We start from the raw sequence: 25,880 nt of genomic DNA on the forward strand, positions 1-25,880 counted from the left end.
AGAGCTCTGAGAGAACTGGGACTGGACCAAGGTCACCCAATTGGCTTCATGTGGCTCAAAGCAGCTTACGATCGCTCTCCCTTCCTCTCCCCAGAGCAGACACCCTGTGAGGTAGGTGCGGCTGGGAGAGCTCTGGGAGAACTGAGAATGATCCCGGGTCACCCAGCAGGCTTCATGGGGAGGGAGGAGTGGGGAATCCAACCTGGTTCTCCAGGTCAGAGTCTGCTGCTCTTAACCACAGCACCACGCCAGTCCTTTTAAGAGGTCCATGTACTGTCAGTCACAATTCCCGGACTCTTATAACTGCCTGCCATGGATTCGGAGACACACTGGGAAGCCAAGGGGTGAGCAGAGGTGCTTTGGCCGTTGCCTGCCTCTGCCAAGTGACCCTGGGCTTCCTGGGGGGCCTCCCACCCCACTGCTAAACAGGGATGCTCCCGGAGAATCGCTTTCCAGATGAGACAGGATCAGGGCCATCGATGCTTAAACCCTGCAAAACATTGGGTGCTGCTGGACTTGATTTTAGGAAACCACAGTGGTTGCTTTCCTGCTGCCCTTTGCAGCCCTTTGCAGCATCTCTTCTGTCCAGTTGCTTTTTGGCTCCCCTATTAGGGGGCTGGCTACCCCTCCTTGCAAAGATGCCAGGTGGGGAATCCCTGACTTTGGGGTGTGTGTGTGTGGGGGGGAGAGTTCTGGTGGCTGACTTTGAAGGGGGTGCAGGCTGGACCTTTGGAGAAGGACCATCTGAGGCTGAGATCCAGCATGGCGTAATAGCTGGCACTTAAGGTGTGTGTGTGTGTGAGAGATTGTGGAGGTCTCTGTTATTCCCCCCCAGGCATGCAGCTGGCTTCAAAATTATGTAATAAACAAGCATCCCAGCCTTGCTGGTTTCAATAGGCCGCCTTGGAAGCCCGGCCCTTTCTCTGGGAGGAGAAGTTGCAAGAGCAAACAGGTGAACGGCTGAGAGTGCTCCGGTCAAGGAGAGGTGTGCTTTCTTTTTGGAAAACAGGCTCCAGATCCTGGCTGAACCAGCATCTTCCTCCGCAAGGGGGCGATCTTGCCCCCCCCCCACAGACACACACACGCCACACCCACCAGCCCCCTCCCATTTCAGCTCCTGTCTCCATCTTCCTCTCCGCCACAAGCACGGAGCATCTTCCTCCTGCCTCCTTTGCAAGGCAACATTCATGCTATCCGTTCCCTAATGTGCACCTCTCTCTCCTTCTCTCTGGGCTTCTGTCTCTCCCTTAGGAGATGCGAATCAGGCGCCTCCTGCCTTTGCTGGACGCCCCCCTCTGCAGCCCCGTCCCATCCACAAAACGGCCCCCTCCCTCTTGAACTTGCCCCATCGCTCTAAGAACTCTCCCGTCCCCAGCATTTCCCCTCCTTTCCTGCCATTCACTCGTGCCAGTCTGTACCCACAGCCCCCCTAAGTGCTGCCTACCTTACCGCCTTCATCACAGGGTGGCCCCCCCTTTCTAGCCCTTGTTACTGAATGGGGGGGGCTGCAGGATTTCCCCTTCTCTCATCCCCCGAGAAGATTTCCAGCCAGCCCAGGGGGGATGATCCGTGCAGGATTCCGCAGTGATCTCTGTGTTTTGGGCGACTGTGCTGGTTTTGCTCCCTTCCCTCCTCCCGCACAGCCGGCGGTGGCCAAACACGCCCCCTCCCCACATTTCCCCAAGGACACCACGTCTGCCCTCCCCGTTCGAAGATCGCCTTCACATTCCTCCCGGCCGGGAGATTTTGGGTGGGGAGATCACTGGAGCATGGAACTGGGGTCGCTGTGGGTGGGCAGGGAGTTGGGAGTTCCTGCAGTTGGCAGGGGGTTGGACTAGATGACCCTGAGGGTCCCTTCCCACTCTGGGACTCCGTCCCCTCCCCAATTAGGGATCCTCACCATCTCCTCCAAGGGGGCGAGCCCGACTGACCTTTCAAGGCATTTGGAAGCAGGCGTTTTAAAAAGTTTAAAGCTTTCCAAGGGATTTCTTGGGGAAGCAGCCCTCTCTGAAGTTTCCAGGGAGCCATGAGATATATTTCGAGAAGCCCTTGAAGTCTGGCTTGGGGGTCTTTGGGCAAGGGTCCCTGTACCTGGGGGGGGTCTCTCCCCCTCGGCTCTCTCTGTCCCCCCCCCCTTGCACACCCCTCGCTGATCCTTCTTTCGAAGAAGGGCCGTCCAGATGGCCAGGCTTAACGCTCCTGAGGACAGACCGGGCTGGACCTCGTGAACGCCCCCCTCCCGTCCCTCCCCTCCCCTCCCCACCTAGCCCCGCCTCTTCCTCCCAGGCCCCGCCCCGCCGCCCGCCCCTCTTCAGCACCACGGACCGCGGACAGCTCCCTCGGCAGCCCACCCGTCAAGCTCGCCCGCCTCGCCGTTCTCTTGCGCTCGCCTCTTGCGTTGCCAACTTGCTCCCGGTCGCCGTCGAGCAAAGCGCAGGAGAAGAAAAGGTAGGGCGCAGCTTGCCCGCTTGGGCTTCGCAGAAGGGTGGGGCGTGAGGCAGGGGCTAGCTTTTGAACTGAATCCCCCCCTCCCCAATTTTTTTGCCTGTATCGGGGGGGGGGGTTCCCCTCTCGAGCCGTCCAGGGTGCGAAAGAGGCGGCGAGCGGGGGGACGTTGCTTCCCCGGTCTGGGTGGAGGATTCCCGAGAGGCTGGGAGACAAAGACGTGAAGCCGTAGCAGAGAAGGAGAGGGAGGAAGAGGAAGAGAGAGAAAGAGGGGAGGGAAGGAGGGACGGAAGCAGCCGAACCTCGCTTCTCTTTGCCCCTTGAGAGAATCGAGACCTGTGGAGGGTCATTTTTGCCCAGTGGGACCGTCGGGAAGGGGGCGAATCCTTATTGAGCCTGGATCGCCATCCCCACCCGAGAAAATATCATTTCTCTGGCTTGACCAGTGCCTGTTTACAGGGGGGTGCGGGAGCCCCAATTGACCTCGCCTCTGGCCCCCCTTTTAATTCCCCCTCGGAGTTACTCACCTTGGAGGCTTGCCCCCCCCTCCCAAAGGAAGCCAGCGGCTGGAGGAGGGGAGGGCTGTGTTGTTCTCCTTGTCTTGTGGGTGTGCCTTCTGGTCAGAGAAAGAGGGAAGGGTGCTGCTGGAGGGGGAGGGAGGGAGGAAGGGAGAGGATCCAGGATCGGAGAGAGGAAGCCAGCCGCCTCCAGGGAAAAGAGGAACCGTAAAACTGTCCTTGGCGAGAGGAGGTGGATACGGGCTGGCCGGCCGCTGGAGAAAGGAAGCCAGCCAGGTCGGTCCCTTTGGACAGGTGATCTTCCCACTGTACTAAGGAAGGCTGGGCCCCATGCTAGGGTGCAGCTTTAGGAAACAGTGCCTCTGAGCCCGTGCAGAGTGCTCCGTCTTCCTTGGCCAGTGGATGAGAGCAGGCAGCCTCCCTAATGGTTTACTGTTTTCTTGGATCAGTACCTTTCAGGCCCACTTCTAGAAATGGTCAAGCAATGAATGTACTCTTCCCTCCCCAGTAAATATATTAAGGTTGGTGCCTTCTTTGAGAAGGGTAAGTTGGTTTCCCAGAAGGTCTCCCTCTGAGGCAGGGAGTAGATCCAGAGCCACTCAATCCCAGAAAGAGATCCCCTTGGATTCTATCCACTTTATCCACAATCCATCCACTCTAGTGAATTGTAACCAGCAGTGGTAGAAAATCGTGGCTTCTAATCTGGCAAACCAGGCTTGATTCCCTCCTCCTCCCCAACATGCAGCCAGCTGGGTGACCTTGCGCCAGTCACAGTTCTTCCAGAGCTCTCTCAGCCCCAACTACCTCACAGGGTGTCTGTTGTGGGGAGAGGAAGGGAAGGCGATTGTAAGCTGCTTTGAGACTCCTTTGGGCAGTGAAAAGCAAGGTATAAAAACCCACCTTTCATCTACATTTGAGTTGGGGTTCATGAGGATTAATCCGGAGCAGGTCAGAACCAGGGCCAGGCAGAGCCCAAGTGGGGGTTGAAACCCAGATAGTCCAACTCTCAGGCCAAGTCTGCACACACTGGATAATGCACTTTCATTTCATTTTAGAAGCAGATTTTCCTGTCATGCACAGGAATATCCAGCTAAGTTTAACCACGAAAGCTGAATACTACCCCAGGCCACCTCTCACCAGTTCAATTCTGTTCTGCTCAATTCACTTGCTTAATTTTCTCCGTGCATCTTTCTTAATGCTCTGACCCGATCCTGGAGACACCAGGGACGGATCAGGACCCCACCACGATGTCACCCGCCTGGGCTGCCCGCTTGTTTCTAGGCCTAGTTCAAAGTGCTGGTAGCCATCCTTCCAGCCCATAAGAACCTGCTCCCAATCTAAGTTCATCTGTTACTGGTGCTCTGTTCTGCTTGCCTGGTTAGCAGAGGCAGGTGTAGGCAGTGAGCCCAGGCAGGGCTTATTCAGCAGTGGCCCCTCCATGCCCAAGGAGAAAATCCACGCCCTCTCAGTCTGGCCTTCTACAGATCCAGGAGTCCCTTATTCCGCAGGGCATTTGGTGAACTAAATCCCTGTTTGGATGCCGATCTTTTAGGAAAGTTTTTTGTATTGCCGACGGTTGATCTTTTAAAATGTGGTTGCTGATTTTCATTGTTGTTTTTTTTTAAAGATCTAGAGTCATTTTTCCTCCTCATCTCTCCCCATGTCCTGCCACCTTTCTCCCGAGAAGCTTGGGGTTTCATGCATCACAACCCTAAGAAGGAGACTTGGATGGGAATGTTTGTTTGGCTGGCCCAATTTTTCATAGTAAGCTTTATGGCAGAGTGGGGATTGGAACCTGCTTCTTCCTGTTTTTATTTTTTATTTTGAAAATGTGCATGGCTGCCTTTCTGACTGACAGCGTATGAAAGGACGGCTGCAAAGGGCCACTTTAAGTTCATGCCCTCTTTGGGCGATGGGTCTGTTTTCCTTTGATTCTTCCTTGTAACCCCCAAGTGTTCTTTGAATACAAAACCGGAATAGAAACTTCCAAAATAAATGTGTAGGCAGAACGCATGCTCTGTCAGCTGGGCCCATGTATTAGAGCAGGGGTAGTCAAACTGTGGCCCTCCAGATGTCCATGGACTACAATTCCCATGGACTACAATTCCCAGCGCTGGCAGGGGCTCATGGGAATTGTAGTCCATGGACATCTGGAGGGCCGCAGTTTGACTACCCCTGTATTAGAGTGTGTTACATTGGGGAAAGTTTTCGGTGTGGTGAGATCTCCTTGGGAGCACCAGTCTCTGGCCAGGGACTGCATGTGGAGCCCTGAAGGCCAATGTGGTGTCATGCTTCAGAGGAACCAACAGGCCTTTTGGGGCTCATGTAGGATAATGCAATTTCCGCACACTTTGGAAGTAGATGGTCATGTTCCTCACAGGAAAACCCAGCTTCAAAAACACCTAGGAAGGGTCCCAGATTTCATTTCTGATGAAATGGTCCCAGATTTCATTTCTCACTCTTCTGCATGCAGCCAGCTGGGAGACCTTGAGCCAGTCACATTTCTCTCAGAGCTGTTCTCACAGTTCTCTCAGAGCTCTCTCAGCCCCACTTGCCTCACAGGGTGTGGGAAGGGAAAGGTCTTTGTAAGCCGCTTAGGGACTCCTTTGGGTAGTAAGAAACAGGGTACAAAAGGCCTTCTTCTTCATCTTCCTCCTCCTCCTCCTCTGAACACTGTAATGCTGGGCTTTCCTCCAAGGCGATATTTGAAAGACGATTGAACTCTCATCCCTTTTAACCCACCGATCGATAAATCTGGATTGAAATATCCGGGGCATTTGGCTTAAGGTTTTTGTTTGGGTCAGGTCTCAGCAAGTGCCCCCAGGGTCTGGCTCCGAAGGGAGGGGGCTTCCGGCTGATTGACTGCCGGACCATCTAGGCCTGGTGGGTCTAGCCCTTCAACGAGGGGAGACGGGCAGGAGCAGCCAAAAACCTTCCTTCCGCCCCAGGGAGCTGGGAGGGCGTTTCGGCCATGTGTGTGTGTGTGTGTGTGTGAGCCTGTGTGAGCAGCTTAGATCCCCCTGTGGATGGCTCCGGTGTGGGGCTTACAGTGGTTGTCATGGTTTTCCAAAGGAGCTGGGGAGAACGGCCGTGAACGTTCCCTACGTCAGCCAACCAGCTGCCCCAATCCTCAGCCAGGCATTGATTTGTGTGTGTGTGTGTGAGAGAGAAGTAGCATCTCTCTTTCCTCTCCTTCTCTTTGCCTGGTGAACGATTCTGGCCTGAGTGGGCCTCCCCTCTCCCCCGGGACCCCTGCTGGCTTGGGCTGCTTCTCTTGGAGTTTTGAAGCCCATTGTGAAAGGTCTGTGGAGGGAGCTGCTGAAAATCGGTCCTCCACCCCCAGCAATGAGTCTTGGGAGCTGAACCGCCATGTGGCCAAGGGGCCATGAAAATCCCAACTTTTTTTGGGGGGGGGGAGTTAGCAGGATGGTGAAGCAGGCTGGGCTGGAGCCAAAGGCTTAATTGTTTAATAGGATCGGAAAGCTGCCAACTTAATCCTTCGCTTGAAATTTGGGCTGAGATTTAGCCAGGCTGGGAGTCAGAGCCAGCCCCGAATGCCTGATGAATCATAGAAAGGGGAATGCCTCTGAGCACATGCAGAGTGCTTTTGCTTTCCTTGGGCACTAACCAAACCGGCTGCAAGTATTTGGGATCGGGGGGGGGGACATCTGGGGAGGGGAATGTGATATTACTGAAGAAGAAGAAGAGTTGGCTCTTATATGCCACTTTTCTCTCCCTGAAGGAGTTTCAGTGGCTTCCCTTTCCTCTCCCCACAACAGACACCCTGTGTGGTAGGTGGGGCTGAGAGAGCCCTGATATTCCAGCTCTGTGAGAACAGCACTATCAGGACTGTGATGAGCCCAAGGTCACCCAGCTGACTGCATGTGGAGGGGCGGGGAATCAATCCCCGCTTGCCAGATTAGAAGCCGCCGCTCTTAACCACAACACCAAACTGTCTCCCTTTGGAAGGGTGGTGGTGGTGGGCTAGAGTGAGGAGGAGCTGGGGTCAGAGACAATCACAGGGCTCCTCTTGTGTTTCGGGGTGGGGTGGGGGATTGACTGGTGGGTTACCGAGAAGGGGCTTAGCGACTGTCGGCAGGGTTGTTCTCGAGCCGGGTGTCTCCTGGGATTACATACTTAATCATGTTCCCAGCCTAATCATATGTATGTAGGACATATTATGTATAGGAGTTTAAAGATGTTGCACATCCCCTGGACAGCGCAGGCGCGCACGCGCACACATGTGGGGCTGCAAACAGCTGGCGCAGCCCCGCAGCGAGGCCCAGGAGTGCAGGAGCCACTGGTTCGGCTTAATCTAATCAGCCGACGAGCACCCGAGCACCCAGTGCCGAACCGGCTTTTAAGGGCTTCCTCTGATGTCCGTGTCAGCGTTTAAACATGCAAAAATGCACAGAGGCAAAAGTCTACCAATGGCTTTTCTCACAAAACCGGCAGCTAGAAACAATCCCAATTCTCAAAGCGGCATGAAAAACGGATCCAGTTTTTAAAATCCACACAACCCAATTCATTCATTCATTCATTCATTCATTCATTCATTCATTCATTCATTCATTCATTCATTCATTCATTCATTCATTCATTCATTCATTCATTCATTCATTCATTCATTCATTCATTCATTCATTCATTCTGCAATTTATTTCCCACCACTCCCCGAAGGCTCATGGTGGATTACAAATGTCATATTTCTGCCATATTTCTGTGGAGAAAGTAATGCCAAAGACCTCCCCCAGCAGTCCATCTGTCCGTCCCTCCCCACTAAACTCTCATGGACTGTCCCTTTACCGTTCTCGTTTTCTGGGGGGGGGGAATTGATTTACGGAACTCACTGCCACAAGATATACTGATGGTTAGACGGACTGTCCCCCAAAAGAGTGCTAGACGAATTTTAGAAGGAAGCTTAGCCGTGATGACCGAAGGACTCTTCCATTTTTAGAGAAGTCGGCAAGTTCTGTACCCTGTGGGGGGAGATGGGGAAGGCGATTGTAGGCCACTTTGAGACACAGGATGCCTGTTTGTTGACCTTCGGCCAGTCACAGTTTTCTCAGAGCTCTCTTACCGACCTCTGTGGCAAGCAGAGGAAAGGAAGGTGACTGTAAGCTGCTATGAGACTCTTCAGGTACGAAAAAATGGGGCGCAAAAGAAAACTGCTTCTTCTTCTTCTCCCACCCTTTATGGCTATCTGCTTCTGTGGCTGCCTGCTCAGCTGGAGGTCGTGGCAAGGCAAGAGAGGCAGCGGCTTCCGGCTGAGCAAGGGGAGGATGATGGGGTATGTCTATGCTGGGGGCGTGATCTGTGCTGAGCATCTGCCTCTCTCCCCTTCAGTGCAGGTCTTCAATGCTCACGTGTGGCCCTGGTGTGATCCTGGCCCATAGTCCCTCATGTGCAGAGCCAGCATTGCCCCTCCCCCGACCTCTTTGCGGCTCCGTACCTGCATTGAGGGCAGAAATCGGCCTGCAGGGCTGCACCTTGCTTTGCTTGTTTCAGGGTGTGCTTTCCTGTGTGTAGATCAGCCTTTCCTAATTTCTTTACCATCGAGAAACCCCTGAAATGTTCTTCAGGCTTTTAGAAACCCCAGAAGTGGCGCCATCATGCAGAATATGGCTGGGAAACATGAAGGGGGCACGCATCCACCCCTTCCCACCCCCTCCAGGCCCATCCTTGGCCATTCTGGGACGGGTGGGTGGGTCAACATGACGATAAAGGTCATAGAATTTTGCAATTGACTGATGATGTTACACAAACATCCTTTTAAGGTCCATGATGTGAAGAGCTGGATTTGCAGGGGGGAATTCTACCAAAGGATACGGGGGAGGGGGAGGGATGTGGGATCAGACTTCGGAGGTTTCAGAGACCTGTGAAGGGGCCTGGCCCAGACACCTTGCTGGGTGTTACAAGCTCCTCTCCTGCATTCTGCCTGCTCTGGGCTGGGAAATACCTGGAGATTTTTTTGTGGGGAGGGCTCTGGGGAGGGTGGGGTTTGGGAAGGGGAGGGGATTCATCAGAGGAGATCCTAGACTCCGCCTTTCAAAGGCAGCCATTTTCTCCAGGGGAATCGGGGCCCTTGTAATGCACAATTTCCCCCCTCCAGACTGTAGGAAAACACTGATGTACAGAAGGAAGGCTGGGGCAGGGACTGTGTGGTCTTGATGGATGTAGTCTAGGGATGCCGGTCCCCAGGTGGACCTGAGGACCCCTTGGTTTTACAGTTCATCTCCTGGCAACAGAGAACAGTTCCCCTGGAGAAAAGAACTGCTCCAGAGGAGGGGTCTCCATAACTCTATTCTCCACTGAGGTCCCCCCCCCCGCGCCAATTCCTCCCCACTCTTGGCTCCACCCCCAAAGTCTCCAGGTATTTATCAACTCTAGGTTGGGTGTGGCAGATGTGTGAACATGTGCAAGTGTCCACCACTGAATCATACCCTGGCTCTCTCCTGGAAGGACTGGTAGCTCTCCAGGGCCCAGGCACAGAAAATGCCTTCGTTAGGGATGCCAGCCTCCAGGTGGGACCTGAGGATCCCCCGGAATTACAGCTCATCTCCAGGCGACGGATCTCAGTTCCCCTGGAGGAAAGGGCTGCTTTGGAGGGAGGACTCCACAGCATTAGCCAACGAATCCCAGCTCCACCCCTAACATCCCCAGAAATTTCCCAACCGAGAGCTGACATCCCTAGCTTTCCTCTCCTACTCCCGGATCCTTTTCGTGGGAGGAGCCAGGGATTGAACCGGTGACCTTTGGCATGCAAAGCAAGTGCTCTGCCACTGAGCCACAGTCCCTCCTGATGCCCTGGGGCTGAGACTAGAGCCACAGGCAGGTTTATTCTATGGCCAGGATGTTTCAAGGGGATATCTGGAGCCGGAGGGGGAGGGGGAGGAGGAGGGAATCGGCGGAGAGCAGCCAGCCTCTCTAAAGGACAAGCTCGGAGTCGGTGAATGGCATTAAATATTCATTGGAGAAAATTTAGCGTGGTGAAAAATTTATAAACAACGGACGAGAACCGGCTACTTAGGCAAAGGGGGCTTTCTCATCCGTCATCCGGAAGCCGGGAAGGCCGAGTGATTTCTTAGAGAGCAAATGGGGGGGAACAACGTCCATACGCCTTGCCTCTTAGCTACTAATAGACTTCAGGTAGAGTTGGATTGCTCTTTTGGGACGAGAGGCAAACATTCAAGGAAGGGACCTGGGATCTCTCTGGGAGGAGCCAAGCCATTATTCCCCCCGCCCCCAGCTCGATTTCAGCGTCGGATCGGACCAATTGCAGACACTGGGGAATAAACCCCACCAAGAAGCTGGGCTTTCCCTCCGCAGCGCAACAGGGGCCAGCGTGGTGTCGTGGTGGAGAACGGCGGCCTGTAATCTGGAGAACCGGATTTGATCCCCTCCACATGCAGCCAGCTGGGTGACCTTGGGCCGGTCGCAGTTCTCTCAGAGCTCTCTCAGCCCCACCTACCGCACAGGGTGTCTGTTGTGGGAAGAGGAAGGACAGGCGATTATTTTGGGACTCCTTTGGGTAGGGAAAAGCAGGGTACAAAAAAAACTACTCTTTTCTCTTCTCTGCCTGGACCATTAAGCTCTGCTGGAGAGATGTCCCGGAGGTGGTCTTTTTTCTCAGATTGTCACAGCAGTTTTCTGGCTGAGTAAATCTGGCACTAAAATTAGAAGAAGAGGTGGCATTTTATGCCCTGTTTTTCAATTCAAGAAGGAGAGACCACAAATACCTTTTCCTTCCTCTCCTTGCAACAGAGACTCTTGGAGGTAGGTGGGGTCGAGAGAGCTCGGAGAGAACTGCCCTGTGAGAACAGCTCTCAGAGAACTGTGACTAGCCCCAGGTCACCCAGATGGCTGCATGTGGAGAAGGCATGGGAAATCAAACCCAGATTAGAGGCTTCCACTTGACACCACGCTGACTCTGTTAAAAACAGCCCTAGTGGATCCCCTCCAGTCCCGTCTCCTGGTCATCCCAGGTTCAGCCTCTGGTTTCCCACCCTGCATGAAGAGGTGCCCCCAAGAAAGACTCTATGAAGGACATATAAGCCTAAGGACTCCCTCAGTTGGTATTCAAAGGCTGGCTCTCTCTGAACACAGAAGGCCCATCTTGCTAACAGACATTTGGTGAGCCCCTTTTTAAAAGCCATCTATTCTTGTTGTTGGGAGGGAAGGAGAGAAGGAGGGACAGCACAGCCTGATATTGTCAGATCTCGGAAGCTTGGCAGGGTCTGCGCTTGGAAGGCAGACCACCAAGGACGGCTCTGCAGGGGATGACCACGGCCAACCCCTTCTGCTTCTCACTTCCCTTGAAAGCCCCTCACTGAGGTCACCATAAGGCCGTTGTGACTCCACAGGTCATATGGACTGAAGCTCAACTCACATATCTTGCTGCCACTGTGGGCTGCACCAGTGGCAAGAAGTTCCACAAGAAAATTCAGATTTATGTGTCTGTATCTGTTCTGAATCTGCTGACCTTTGGGAACCCGGCCTCCCTCTGAATTCTGGACAGTTGAGGGAGAGGGAGAAGAAATCCTCTCACTTCCGAAAGGCACACAAAAGAGTCGGAGAGGGGCCCAGAATCTATTCCCCGGCACCCGCCTCTCCAGCTGGCCCCCGCAAGAAAGGCACCGGCTTCTCCGACGAGGAGAAAGGCCTGATTTCCTCCCATCGCCCCCGCCGCGATTTTCCCCCTTGAGCCAAGACAGTTATTTCCTCCTTGACTTTCCCCAGAACTGACAGTGTGGCGGAAACGTTTGGGCAAATGGGCCGACTGCAGCAGAGGTGACACTGTCAGGAAATCTGGGGACAAGTTGGAAGCAGGCCCCGAGGACGGGAAGGCGCAGTGAAGCCCCTCAGAGGAACGGGGTGTCACTGCGCATCCATCCCAGAGCAGGGAGCCGAGCGCGGGAGGAAGAGGTGATCTCGGGACGCTTTACAAGAACGGCAGCCGTTCTTTGTGCCTGAGCGAGCGTCAGTTCCGTGGCTGCAAGAAAAGAGGCTGATGAAGCCAGCAAGATGCGTGGCGTTTAATCCTTCACTTTTCTCCTGGTGTGATTTCCGTCTTCTCCCCAAGATGGGAGGAATGTAGTTATTGGGGGCCTTGATTTGGAAATGAGGGAAAGAACCGAAGGAGCTGGCAGGCTCTTCAGAACATTCGGGTGGTAGAGGCCTGAAATGGGTGTTTGGACTGTACCACTTGAGGTTGCTGGCAGTGGTGGTAGAGGGCAAGTTTGGATTCATCTGGGCAGAAAAAAAATTCTCTGGGTAGTGAAAAGCAGGGTATAAAATCCCAGCTTTCTTCTTCTTCCTTCTTCCTTCTCCCTTCTCCCTTCTCCCTTCTCTCTTCTCCCTTCTCCCTTCTCCTTCTCCTTCTTCCTTCCTCCCTTCCTCCTTCCTCCTTTTTCCTTCTTTTTTCTTTCTTCTTTCTTCTTTCTTCTTCCTCTTCTTCCTCTTCCTGCCAACCCAGAAAGATCCATGCATCAGATGCATCTCTAGACTTCCTGTGCAGTATCCCTCAAAAGAGCCAGGCTCTCTCTCTTGCATCTTCTTTTGTATGAACCTGCTAGAGGAGATCAGGACCTGTGTCTGCCTATCTTCCTGTTGTCACGCGGAGTGTTATGTTCAGCTTGGGGTGCTGCAGTTGAAGAAGGACGTTGACAAGCTGGAACGTGTCCAGAGTTGGGCACTGAAGATGATGAGCAGCCCGGAGACTTATTAGGAAAGGCTGAAGAAGCTGGATATGTTTAGCTTGGAGAGGACACAACTGAGAGGTGATACAGCATCCATCTTCCAGTATTCGAATTGCTGTCCTATAGAGGATGGAACAGAATTGTTTTCTGTTGGCCCAGAAGGTCAGATCAGACCCAAGCAGTTGAAATTAAATGAACGGTGTTTTCGGCTAAACGTTAGAAAGAACTTCCCGATGGCTATCGCTGTTCCTCGGTGAACAGGCTTCCTCTGAAGGTGTTGGGCCCTCCTTTTTAGGAGGTTATTAAGCAGAGGCTAGATGGCCATCTGACAGCCATGCTGGTTCTGGATATGTAGGCAGATTGTGAGAGGGACGGTGGGAAGGGATGACCCAGCACTTGACTCTTGCTGTTTCTTACCTGCCCAAGGAATTGTGCCTCGCAATTCTGTGCGGAACAGGAAAATCTGCTTCCAAAATGCCCAATGGGCCCAGCTCTGCGTTTCTATCCTGGCTGGCGGGAGCTCTCCAGGGTCCTGAATGCCAGGAAGTGTTTCCAACACCTGCAGTTTGAGAGCCCAAAGCTAAATTGCCAGACATTGGCTCTGGGACCGTTGGGCTGTAAAATAAATCCTCTTCCAGGGAGAGACAGACTCATTTCACTCCCAAGATGAGCATTTGTCTCTCTGCTCAGATGTGCAGGGTGTGTGAGGTCCTGCTTTGGGAAGAATGCCGCAAGAGCTAGGCTTAGTCAGGTGGCCCAATATCATAATTTCTTGGAAACTATAGGGTTGGCCGTGAGTTAATTCTTGAAAGGGAGACCCCCAAGGAGGTCCAGGGGTGTTACTGAGAGATGGACACAGACAAGCCTCCTCTGAGAGAGCCCTGATATTACTGAAGAGAAGAAGAGTTGGTTCTTATATGCCACTTTTCCCTACCCAAAGGAGCGGCTTACAATCGCCTTCCCTTTCCTCTCCCCACAACAGACATCCTGTAGGGTGGTTGAGGCTGAGAGAGCCCTGAGATTCCTGCTTGGTCAGAACAGCTTTCTCAGTGCTGGGGCGAGCCCAAGGTCACCCAGCTGGCTGCATGTGGAGGAGCGGGGAATCAAACCTGGCTCACCAGATTAGAAGTCCACACTTCTAACCACTGCACCAAGATTAGGCTGTTGAGGATGCTCAAAGGCTTTTTGGGGACAGGCCCAGGCCGTCTGGTTTTGTTTTTCCGGGCTTTTAATGGCCTCTGCTGCATTTGACTGATCTCCTGCGGACGATTTTCCGCACGGGTGTTTGCGTTTGTAAGACGTTACTATTTTTAATGCTCGCCATCTATTTAAAAATGAGCCGCCTCAGTAGCCGGGGGCCCAAAGACAGGCTCACATCATTGCAAGGAAGCGCACACAGACGTCCCACTGTGCGCATGAATCTGCAGCTCTCTCTGGCTCAGCTCAATGGCTCTGACATCCATCTCATGCGCAAAGGAGTCCCGCTTTGTGCAAATTCTCTTCCAAATGTTGTCATTCACATTTTCCTCCCCCCAAAAATCATCATGGTCTTTCTCTCCTCCCCCCAGTGCAACATGGTCTTATATGCATGACATTTTTGACAGCTGTAATTGGGGTGAGAGTCAGGGACAATATGAGGGGCAAAGTATGTGTGTGGGGGGAGAGTCCTGCAATTTGTCTGGAGGGAGGCGGTGAAAATTACTTCCTTCTCCACCAATGGCTGATCTGTAGCACCTGCTGTGGGGTGGGGCACCCTGACCCAGGGAGAACAGCAATTTGAATATTTAAAAGGCGCCGACATTGGAGACCCTACCCTCAGGGCTGCCCCCAGGCCATAACCCTCATAGACCTGGTGATTCTCTTTGCCTGCTGCAGCCTCACAATGGTGCATAGGGCCTTGCAGGTTGCACACTCATGTTCAATGCCATCCCACACATGTTGGAAAATGCACTTTGGATAGGGCACTTTCAAAGTCGATTTTCCCGTTTTGCACAGCGCAATCCAGCTGTAAAGGCCCATTGAACGGCACATTATCCAACATGTGCAGGAGTCACAATGCAACCCTAAGAGTCCTGTCCAGGGAGCAGAGTTGAGGGGGATCGGGCACTGACTTGTTCAGGATAGCACTGTTAGTCTGTTGGCATCAGTGGGCCGAATTCTTCTTAGGATGGTAATGCGAGTGATTTATTTACTTTAAAACAGGATTTCTCAACCAGGGTTTTCATGAAACCCTTGGGTTTCTCGATGGCCCTGGAAGGGTTTCCCCAACGGGTGCGAGTTTAATTATTTTAAATATATATTTAAAAATTATTAAATATTTATCGGGTGATATGACCATATATGGTCATGTCAACACCCCCTCCCAAAATGGCCAATGATGGGCCTGGAGGGGGTGGGGAGGGGAGGGGCCCCAGGTGGGTGTGTCCACAGCTCTGCTTCCCAACCATATTCTGCACGATTGCGCCATTGCTGGGGTTTCTTGAAAAACGTTTTAGAGGTTTTTCAGAGGTAAAAAAAGTTGGGACAGGCTGCTTCAAAAGATCACTATCTTGTCTCTCTTTTAAAAAACCAGCATCTTAAAACAACCAGACAAATAGAAAAATGCACACGATGAATAAAAAAATACTTCTGGTTTTAGAAATGAAAAGAGCACAGGAGCATTTGGGGGTCAACGTCCTGGCGGTGGATCAGTCAAGCGATACCCTGGCAAATGAGCAGAAATGGCTCAGCCACAGGCACATCTTTCCCACCCCCCACTCTTTTAACCTCTACACATTAATGTACGGCCGCATCGTTAAAAGTGCCCATTAGTGCGAGGGAGAAAAACAGCACAGCGCCCCCTAGAGCCACACTCGGAAGCCTCCATGCTTCGGGTTTCCATCTCCGCTCCGTTCTGGGCAATCTCCCTGACATTTCCTTGGCCTCACGTGTGTGGATGTGTGCAGACGCACATCGGTGCATGTAGGACGCTATGTGCGCTGGGCAAGGGTGAGTCACAAGTTGCGCTCCATGGCAGGAGGTGCCTGCGCGGCACAGCGACTCAAGGCTTTGCGCCGTCTCCCTGCACGTCTCCTCCAATGTGGAGGGAAGCATGAGGGTTGGGATTGGTGGACGGCGAGTGGTGAGAAGGATTACAGGATCCCTGGGATGGGGGATGAGGCTGGTGTAGACCGAGCGGCCTGTCCGTCATAGGGAGCAGGGGCTACTCTAGTGGGGAGGGGGGCGAGGAAAGGAGGGCAGGGAAGACAGAGATGGGTTTTCCACCCTCTCCCTGAATTCTGTGGGGTAGAGAGAAGCAGAGAGGAGCACAGCAGAGAAAAAGGCAGGCGGAAGAGGGATTTCTCTGTTCCTTGGCTGCAGGATGAACAGTTTTGTAGCGATCCAATACCTGTCTCAGAGCAGCACCTGATGGGGATTTCCAGTCTCTGGAGACCACCAGACTTTATGAACAAGAGGGCTGCCAAGTTACAACCAGCTGGCTGCAATCCTAGCAAGGGATGTTCAAGTCAAGGACTTTTTTCTGACATACATGTAATGCACTCTCTATGCAGAATAAGACAATAGCTAAGAGTGGTGGTCCTAGACCTTATATATCTTAGAAGGTGGGCTCTGAAAAGAAACACTATAGAAGTATTTGTTGGGGCAACACCAAGCAGATTTCCCTTGACCACCCAGCTAAACTTCGGAATTGGTTTTAGATAAGAGGGCATCATTCAATAATATTGACCACTTCGGAAGACCCAGTAGGGTCGAAATGCGTTTGGCCTGTTCATGTGCGGTTAGACCCATATAGTTTTTATTCGTTTCTAATATTGTACTGGTGCACTTTATAATTTTTTTAATTCATTATAATTTTTTAAATATTGTTTCATTGCCTTGGAGAGCCAGCTTGGTGTAGTAGTTAGGAGTGAGGACTTCTAATCTGGCGAGCCGAGTTCGATTCTGCACTCCCCCAAATGCAGCCAGCTGGGTGACCGAGCAGTGATATCAGGGCTCTCTGAGAATAGTATAACTCTGAGAACTCACTGAACACATGAAGAGTCTGGCTGGATCAGACCAGGGGTCCATCAAGCCCATCATCCTGTTTAAGGCAGTGCCCAATCCTCTGGAGGACCAACAAGAAGTCATAGAGGGGCCCCAGAGGTTGTGGGGAGGGACCTTTCTGGGTCTCCCCCTTTTGAAGACCTTCTGGCTACTGAAACAAGACAGCCAATGGAGAGCATTCAAAATTGGGTGGAGATCCAGGTGTCTGCCCTCCCTCTGCAAAGCCGGTCCACCCCTGCATTACAGCAAGGAGCGAAAAAGGACTGGGGCGATGGCCGGTGGAGACCAAATGACTTGTGTTCCGATGCCGCTCGGTATTTCTGTCTCCAAGGAGTGAAGAACAGATCAACTTGCCTCATAGGGCATTTGTGGTGTCTGCTTAGGAATCCCGAGGCACTTCTGGCCTGCTTGTCCGGAGATTAATGGGGGCTGTCCAAGCTAGAGAAACAGCCTGTCACTTTGATTTCTAGAGACGCCGGCCAAGACACTGTGGATAATCTGAAACTGGTTTTCCCAGCGGGGATGGGGGCGGCTCCCTTCTCCTTGGTGCCCAGTGATTTGGTGCTGTCACTCTTCGAAAGGGAACAAGACAGCAACATTCCGCACAATTTGCAAAGACGTGTGGGTCTGTAGGGGCCAAGGAGTCTATGGAGTTAAATCGGGAGGAGCAATTGGCGCCGTCTGCATTTTGGAAGGGTTGGCAGACACACAGCTCAAAGCAGGGGTGGGGTGGACTGGATGCCCTCCCGGGTCCTCAAATGGGGGAAATGGCGAGAAAAGAAGGTCGTAAAATAACCAGGCAACCCGAAGGCGGAAAACTCTGTCTCTGTCCGTGGTCCTGAAACGCTGGCCTGCATTCCTGCTTTATGTGCCTGCCCGCCTTCCTGCTTCAAGAGATCTCCCCACGGGGCACTGCTCACCCCCTCCCTCCGCCTTAGCCAAGCTGTCGCCGTTCTGTCCATCAGCATCCAGGGAGATGCTCGGACCAATCGGAGTTGGCCGCCAACGGTGAGGTGGGCCGCCCTGACAGCTGCGTCTTCCTTCCCCTCCAAAGCCTTGATGGAGCAAGAGAGCGTGCAACCGAAGGGGGGACAGCGAGGGGAAGAGACAGGCTTTGTTGTGCATTGTGTGTGTGTGTGCGTGCACGCACACATGGGCACGCAAGAGAAAAAGCAACCGGGGAGGGAGGAGAATGGCGTCCAGTCTGTAATGTGTGGCTGCACCACCGTGCTCTCTTGGCTGGCAACCCAAGAACCCTTGCTCCATCTTTTATATAAAGCATACCCTTCCCTGCACCACTAAACAGAGAAACCAGCTCAGGGCTGGCCGAGAGCCTCAGCTGGGGCTGGGAACAGAAGGGACTCAGGGCTGCATCTGAGAATTTTCTAAAACAGGCAGAGACCCAGAGAGGGCCGTCTCTCCTCCCCCTGGCTGTTCACTGCACCACTCAGTTCTTGAACCACTTAACAAACAGAGTGGGGGGATGAACCTGCTGGCCCACGCTGGGATCCGGTGGGCTACTGCTACAAGTGCAGCTTGACGGCTGGCGGGAAAGATCCTCCAGGCCGGGTGTGCCCCTCCTCCCCCCAGCCATTTGCTCACCTCTGAGCTCCTGCTTTCCGCTCCCTCTCTCGGATCTCATCCCCAAAGAACATAAACCTGAACTGGCCAATTGTGAGGCTCCGTCAACCCCTGGACGGCACATATCCATTTGCTGCTTTAATCAAGGACTCCTTTAAGCTGAACACCCTGGGATTAATCCCCCTCGCTGTGTCTGCAAACCGCACTCATTCCATTCCCCCCTCTCAGCCTCCTCTTTGCTCAGCTGAATAGGCTGAGGCCCGTCCACTTCGTTGCACAAATGACTACATGGCCTAGTTCTTGCCGAAAGGCTCAACCTGCGTTTTGATTTTGGAGCTTACGTGGGGGAGGATGCTCCCATGCAGAAACGCACGCGCGTGTCCCTCCCCGGCAAATGGAGCCTGCTTTGCAGGAAACTCGGCTAGAGGGTCAGGATGGCATAGGGTGAAGGCGAGCGGGCCAGAAAATGACAGGCAGGACCCGAGTTCGAATCCCCAGGGAGAAAATGGCTGTTCTGGAGGGGGGACTCTATGGTAATCTAGCATGCAGAGGTTCCCGAAAACTCACCTTTCCCAGACTCCACCCCCCAAAGCTCCAAGTACTTCCGCGCAACCCCCGTTAGCATTTCACTCATGCTGACCAGATAGAGATGCCAAGCTCCAGATATGAACTGGAGATGCCATGGAATAACAGCTCATCCCCAGGCAACAGAGATCAGAAAATGGAGAGAATGGCAGCTGAGAAGGTAGACAGTATGGCTTTACACCCTGTTGAAGTCAACCCCTCCCCAATCCAGAGTTGGATACCCTACGCCCAGATGCACAGACTGAATTCAATCCATACCTTTTGCCCTACAGCTGCCTTTCTCAACTTTTTGACCACTGAGAAACCCCTGAAACATTCTTCAGGCTTCACAAGACCCCGGAAGTGCAGGAAATGGTTGGGAAGCAGAGATGTAGACATGCCCACCTGGGGCTTCTCCCCTTCTCACCCCCTCCAGGCCCCTCATTGGTCACTTTGGGAGGGAGGGAGGGGTGGGTGGGAAGGCTGACATGACCATAGATGGTCGTATCACCCGATAAATGTTTAACAAATTTAAAAAATACATTAAAATGAATGAACTCCCCCCGTTCGGGAAACCAGGACTGCCAAGAACCCCCAGGGTTTCACGGAAACCTGGTTGCAAAAGCCAGCTCTACACTTCCACTTTGCAAGTTTGCTTCTGAAAGCCTTCCCCTCCCCTAACTCACCTCTAAGCCACAGACTATAATCTGACAGACCGGTGAAGGAGGAGGAGTAGAGATACCAGCCTCCAGGTGGGACCTGGGGATCCCCTGGAATTGCAGTTCACCTGCAGACTTCAGAGGTGAGCTCTCCTGGAGAAAGGGGCTGCCTTGGAGGGTGGGCTTTGTGGTACTGCACCCCACAGAGGCCCCTATCCTCCTCAGGCCCCAGACCCCAATCTCTAGATGTTTCCTGTCCTGAATCTGGCAGCCCTACAGAGGAGGTATGCTGGGCTGGGGGAGTTTTGTCCCCCTTATCAACCTCTCTTGGTGACCCTGCGAAAAGTCCTGCAAGGGATTCAGGACATCATAACATGTTCGGGGAAGGGGGTTCTGTTCTAGCGATGTTGGCCATGAAATTGGAATGCTTTTTGGGGAATGAGCATTTACAGTTTTAATGGGCTGGGACTGCTTGAAGTTGCAGCTCCCGTTTGGAGTGAGCCAATCACTTATCTTCCTCTCTCGTCCCACAGGCTGAGCCATGAATGAGGCCCGGAGGTCAGCCATGGTGGCTCCAGAGGTGACCCAGCCCCAGCAGGAGTCTTCCCTCAACGCCACCGAGATGCCCAGCAAGGAGAACGTCTTCTCCGACATAAAGGACAAGTTCATGAACAAACTGGGCAAGCTACCGAGTAAGTTGAGCGGGACTTTCTCCGGCGCTCAAGTAGATGTTGGGTTGGGATCCCGTTAAATATTGCACAGAGGCACGCGGCTGGCTGTGTTCACCGGACCCCCTAAATTAGCCTTTCTTGGCATGCATTCCTTCCTTCAGGCTGTGTGTCTTCAGAAAGGCGTGGTGGGATAAACATCCCCTTAATTTGTGGGTTTGGCCTACCCTCAATTTGCCACTCCAGCAGCCATCTGTAGAGTAGTAGACAGTAAGCACAACAGGGATCAAGATTCACATAACGAATCCCTGTTCCCTGATAAGTCTGTATCAAGGGCTTGCATAAACAGAGATAGTCCCAGACTCATCTGCTTCTCCTCTCCTCTCCTCTCCTCTCCTCTCCTCTCCTCTCCTCTCCTCTCCTCTCCTCTCCTCTCCTCTCCTCTCCTCTCCTCTCCTCTCCTCTCCTCTCCTCTCCTCTCCTCTCCTCTCCTCTCCTCTCCTCTCCTCTCCTCTCCTCTCTCCTCTCTCCTCTCTCCTCTCTCCTCTCTCCTCTCTCCTCTCTCCTCTCTCCTCTCCCTTCACTGTTCTGCTCTACTCCAGTCCCGCCCTGGGCGCTGGCCTCCATCCTCATCGTGGCTGCCCTCCTCCTCCTCTGCTGCTGCTTCTGCGCCTGTAAGAAATGCTGCGGCAAAAAGAAGAAAGGCAAGAAGGGCAAAGACAAAGTGAAGGCCCAGATCAACATGAAGGAGGTGAAAGAGCTGGGCAAGAGCTACATCGATAAGGTGAGGTGCTGGTGGTTCTTCCACAGGCATAACACAAACGTTTTCCTTGAAAAGAAGACCCACAGAAAGAGTTTCCTGTAGTGGCCACCAGTACTGTAATGCTCAAGAGTTTCCTGTAATGCTCAAGAGTTTCCTGTAGTGGCCACCAGTACTGTAATGCTCAAGATTTTCCTGTAGTGGGCTCCAGTACTGTAATGCTCAAGAGTTTCCTGTAATGCTCAAGAGTTTCCTGTAGTGGCCACCAGTACTGTAATGCTCAAGAGTTTCCTGTAATGCTCAAGGGTTTCCTGTAATGGCCAACAGTACTGTAATGCTCAAGAGTTTCCTGTAGTCTCTGGGATGCCCAGAAGGAGGATAGATCAGGTGGACAGCCATGTTGGTCTGTAGCAGCAGAACAAAGTTTGAGTCCAACAGCACCATTAAACCAGGTTTCATTCAACGTATAAGCACACCTCTATGAGAATTGTGACTGCATGTGGAGGCGTGGGCAATTAATCCCACTTCTCCAGATTTGACCACTACACCCCACTCACTCTCAAAGTCCCTTGGATCAAAGGAATCAAAGTCTCTGTCCTAAATGCTATGGACAGGGTTGCAAATAACTACCCCCGAAGGTGGGTTGATCCAGGCTTCACTCCCCACCAGCCCTGCAGCTTATTTGGTCTCCGTGGGCCAATCAATCTCTCAGCCTAGCCTCCTTCACCGTGCTGTAGTGAGGATGAAAAGAGGAGAAACCACGCACACCACCTCCAGTGGAAGATAACAAGTAACGTCTCCTCCGTAAGGGGGAAGAGGATTTTCCCACTCAGCAGCCCAGCCTGTGACTTGTGCCAGAGACGAGTCACCCTCGCATTGAAACACAGAGTTGAGACGGAAGGTCTAGGAGAGCAGCAGTCCTGGCATTTCCCCAGCCTCGGCAGTCTGGCTAGCTTGTGGGGCTGGAAGGGATGAGCCATAATTAGCCGAAGCAGCTAGGTTTCTAATCCCCCTAGAGCAGCTGGCCTCTGACCTTGGGACCTTGACCTTGGGGAAGGATAGTGGAACCTCAGGGCACAGTGAATGGTGAGAGGGGAAGGGCAATTGGGCAGGAGCTCAGCTGTGCCAATGCACGTGGAGAAGTGAGTCTCATGGAAGCTCATGCTAGAAGCTCATGTACCGCACAGGGTGTCTGTCGTGGGGAGATTGTAAGCTGCTTTGAGATTCCTTTAGGTAGTTACAAAAAAGGAGGATAACAAAACAAAAACAGCTCTTCTTCTTCCTTTCAAACCAACGAAGTGTAATTCTGGGTTTATGCTTTCATACGCATGCCACTTCTTCATATACAAATCTGAGGAAAGTTGCATGCACACAGAAGCTTATACCCTTGGAATTAAACCTTGTTGGACTTAAAGGAGCCACTGGACTCAAACTTTGCCCCAGGATAAGTATTGTTAGCTTTTAAGGTGCCACTGGGCTCCTGTTGTGTTTTGCATCAGTACAGCTACCCTTCTGGAAGGAGTTAGGGCAGGCAGGTACGTTTGCCCAGGTGTGAATGGCCAGAGCAGATGCCTGTGCTGGGATGTGAATTCACAGGGAAACCAGCACGCATCTATTTGTGGATGCTTCCTGGGTGAAGGGTATGCAGCTTTCTGTTGCCATCCCCACACAAAATTAGCAAAACGTCCAGGGCTCGCGCTGTTGCAGAAAGAAGAACAGCCGGAGGGGTTGGCGTTCCCGGCAGCTTGGCCGTTCTGTTAAGCAAAGTGACTTTCCCGTTAGGTTTTGCCATGTCCTTGAGCAGTCAGTTATGTTCAGGATCTGGCATCTGAGTTACATCCGCCTGCCAGATTCAGCTTGGTCTGGGGGACTCGCGTGCATGTGTGTTTGTGTGTGGCGCAGGGTGGTAAAGCAGCCGACATACTGTCCTAAGCTCTGACCATGAGACTGGGAGTTCAATCCCAGCAGCCGGCTCAAGGTTGACTCCGCCTTCCATCCTTCCGAGGTCGGTAAAATGAGTACCCAGCTTGCTGCTGGGGGGTAAACGGTAATGACTGGGGAAGGCACTGGCAAACCACCCCGTATTGAGTCTGCCATGAAAACGCTAGAGGGCGTCACCCAAGGGTCAGACATGACCCGGTGCTTGCACAGGGAGGGGATACCTTTACCTTACACAAGAAAAAGAACAATTCCGTTTGCAGGGATATGGTTTTGTAGGGTGAAGACCAGACATTTCTGTGAATGTGATACTTCCTCACAGAGCTGAAGTGGTGTAGTGGTTAAGAGTGACAGACTCTGATTTGGAGAACCAGATTTGATTCCTGGCTCCTCCTCAACATGTAGCCAGCTGGGTAACCTTGGACGAGTCACAGTTGTCTTAGACCTGTTCTCGCAGAGCAGTTCCCTTAGAGCTCTCCCAACCTAACCATTGTGGGGAAGGATGGTAGGGCAATTGTCAGCTGCGCTGAGACATGTGAGGCCTGCTGGGTGACCTTGGGCCAGTCACAGTTCTCTCAGAGCTCTCCCAGCCTCACCTACCTCACAGGGTGTCTGTTGTGGGGAGAGGAAGGGTTGGTCTGCTCTGAGACTCCTTAGGATAGTAGAAAGCCGCCTACGATCCTCCCCCCCCTCCCCATACTAACTACTCAGCCTGTACAGTTGTAAACACCTGGCTGACCTCACCGCTGAAGAAGGAGTCAGTTGAAAGTTCAGCTCGTTAGGAAATACCCCTGTCTGGGGAAATTTTAGCTGGGGGCATCCGGAAAATTGTGATCCCTTTTAGATTTAAACTGTATGTTGTAAATATCGTTAGCCGCCACGAGCGATGTGGGAGGGCAGGATACAAACAATCTTTTAAATGATTATATAGATCATCTCAAAGACCCTTCCAAAAACACCACTCAGAGAGAGGGAAGCATCTCTCCAGGCTAGTGTTGAGAAAGACAGGAGATAAGTCTCTTTTCCTGTCGTTGGTCTCTGTGTTTGCTTATTGGCTGTTCCGAATCCTTCCTTCTTTCCTCGCAGGTCCAGCCTGAGATAGAAGACCTGGATCCGTCTTTGCTGCAGGAGCCCAAGGAAGAAAAACCTCAGGAGAAGCTGGGCAAACTTCAGTACTCGCTCGACTATGACTTCCAAAGCACTCAGGTGAAGATGACCAGAGGTCCACTCACCATCCCAAATGCTAGCGTCCTTTTGCCTCCCAACTGGGGCTCTCCCCCTTGAACGTTGCTCACGGTTTCCCCTTGCGTCCCTTTTCTCAGCTGGTGGTGGGCATCTTACAAGCCGCTGACCTCCCAGCTTTGGACATTGGGGGCACCTCCGACCCGTACGTCAAAGTCTTCCTGCTCCCGGAGAAGAAGAAGAAATTCGAGACCAAAGTCCATCGCAAAACCCTCAACCCCACGTTCAACGAGTCCTTCACTTTTAAGGTAACGCTCTGTCACTCTCCTCCTGTGTTATCGCCTACTTTCCGGAGTGGGCTTTCTCAGTCAGGGTTTTGTGGAACGCTGGGGTTTCTTGAAGGCCCTGGAAGGGTTTTCTGAATGGGGGAGAGTTATTTTTAATATATTTTTAAAATGTGTTAAACATTTATCAGGTGAGACAACCATATACAGTCGTGTTGACCTGTGTCCAATGATGGCCTGTGTTGACCTGTGTCCCAATGGCCAATGATGGGCCTGGAGGGGATGGGAAGGGGAGAGGACCCAGGTGGGCATGTACACAGCTATGCTTCCTAACCATATACTGCCCCTCCTGGGGTTTCTTGAAGCCTGAAGGATATTTCAGGGGTTTCCCAATAGTAAGAAGGTTGAGAAAGGCTGTTGTGGATATTTTCCATTTGCACACCCTCACTTCTGAGCGCTGACTTCTCTCCACCCTCTTGGGTCTGCTCTCTCACCCAACAGTTGCGTGTTTCCCTTAGGTTCCTTACTCAGAGCTGGGGGGCAAGACGCTCGTCATGGCCGTCTACGACTTTGACCGCTTCTCCAAGCACGATGCCATCGGGGAGATCCGCATCCCTATGAACACCGTGGACTTGGCCCACGTGATCGAGGAATGGCGGGACCTGCAGTCGGCCGAGAAAGAAGAGGTAGGCGACCGACGGATGAGGTGCCGGAGGATCTGGGAAAGGACTGATCTGGGAAAGGATCTGGGAAAGGGCTGATGGAGCTACAGATGTGACGGACCTGTCTGTAGCTTGGTTGGGAATGTGAGCCAGGTGTGTTAAGGAATTGTGGAGAGCCAGTGTGGTATGGTGGCTGAGAGTGGCAGTGTCTAATCTGGCAAGCTGGGTTTGATTCCTCACTTCTCTACATTCAGCCAGCTGGGTGATCTGGAGCTCATCACAGCCCTGATAATGCTGTTCTCACAGAGCTCTCTCAGCCTCGCCTATCTCACAGGGTGTCTGTGGTGGGGAGAGGAAAGGGAAGGCTTTGAGCTGCTTTGAGACTCTTGAGTCGTTGAAAAGCAGGGCATAAAAACCAACTCTTATTCTTTTTCTTCTTCTTCTTCTTCCTCCTCCTCCTCCTCCTTTGAAACCTGGATTTTGAATTGTCAATGCAAAAAAATGGGTGTAAGAAAAATACTGATGAAAGTCTATTTGGTCGTAATGTTTATACCTGAATTTTGAGAATCTTCCACCTTCTATCAAAATAAATCTCAGATGATCCAAAGAAACATCATCTTTGGAATTTAGCTCAGTTGTTCATGGTCCTCGGCTAGACCCAGGCGTATTTCTCTTTTATATGTCACTGTGTAGCCCTCCTCTGTCTGGTCATCTTAAATTGGGCAATGGGCAGCACTGTACCCTGTGTTGCTCCCGACCACTCCTGTGTTAATGAACAGCTGCTTGTGGGCACAGCTTAGAGGGAGCGCTGGCTGGACTGTGTCCACTTCCTGAAGAGCGGAGCGTTGATGGGCTGTAGCCAAAATGACTGGGCTGT

The 25,880-nt window shown here is 52.5% G+C and overlaps 1 protein-coding gene across 1 annotated transcript in view; it reads left to right on the forward strand.

The window, feature by feature from the left end:
* Positions 1–2,297: 2,297 nt before the first annotated feature.
* Positions 2,298–25,880, forward strand: part of SYT5 (synaptotagmin 5) — a 29,583-nt gene continuing 6,000 nt past the window's right edge. The window contains exons 1-6 of the mRNA XM_077314148.1: positions 2,298–2,448; positions 20,043–20,201; positions 20,780–20,961; positions 23,962–24,081; positions 24,198–24,365; positions 24,860–25,027. Of these exons, the coding sequence (XP_077170263.1) occupies positions 20,051–20,201; positions 20,780–20,961; positions 23,962–24,081; positions 24,198–24,365; positions 24,860–25,027 (789 nt within the window). The 5' untranslated portion in view covers positions 2,298–2,448; positions 20,043–20,050. The remainder of the gene's footprint in view (positions 2,449–20,042; positions 20,202–20,779; positions 20,962–23,961; positions 24,082–24,197; positions 24,366–24,859; positions 25,028–25,880) is intronic.

This window comes from Paroedura picta, chromosome 16 (genome assembly GCF_049243985.1).
Source record: "Paroedura picta isolate Pp20150507F chromosome 16, Ppicta_v3.0, whole genome shotgun sequence".
NCBI classification, from domain to species: Eukaryota; Metazoa; Chordata; class Lepidosauria; order Squamata; family Gekkonidae; genus Paroedura; species Paroedura picta.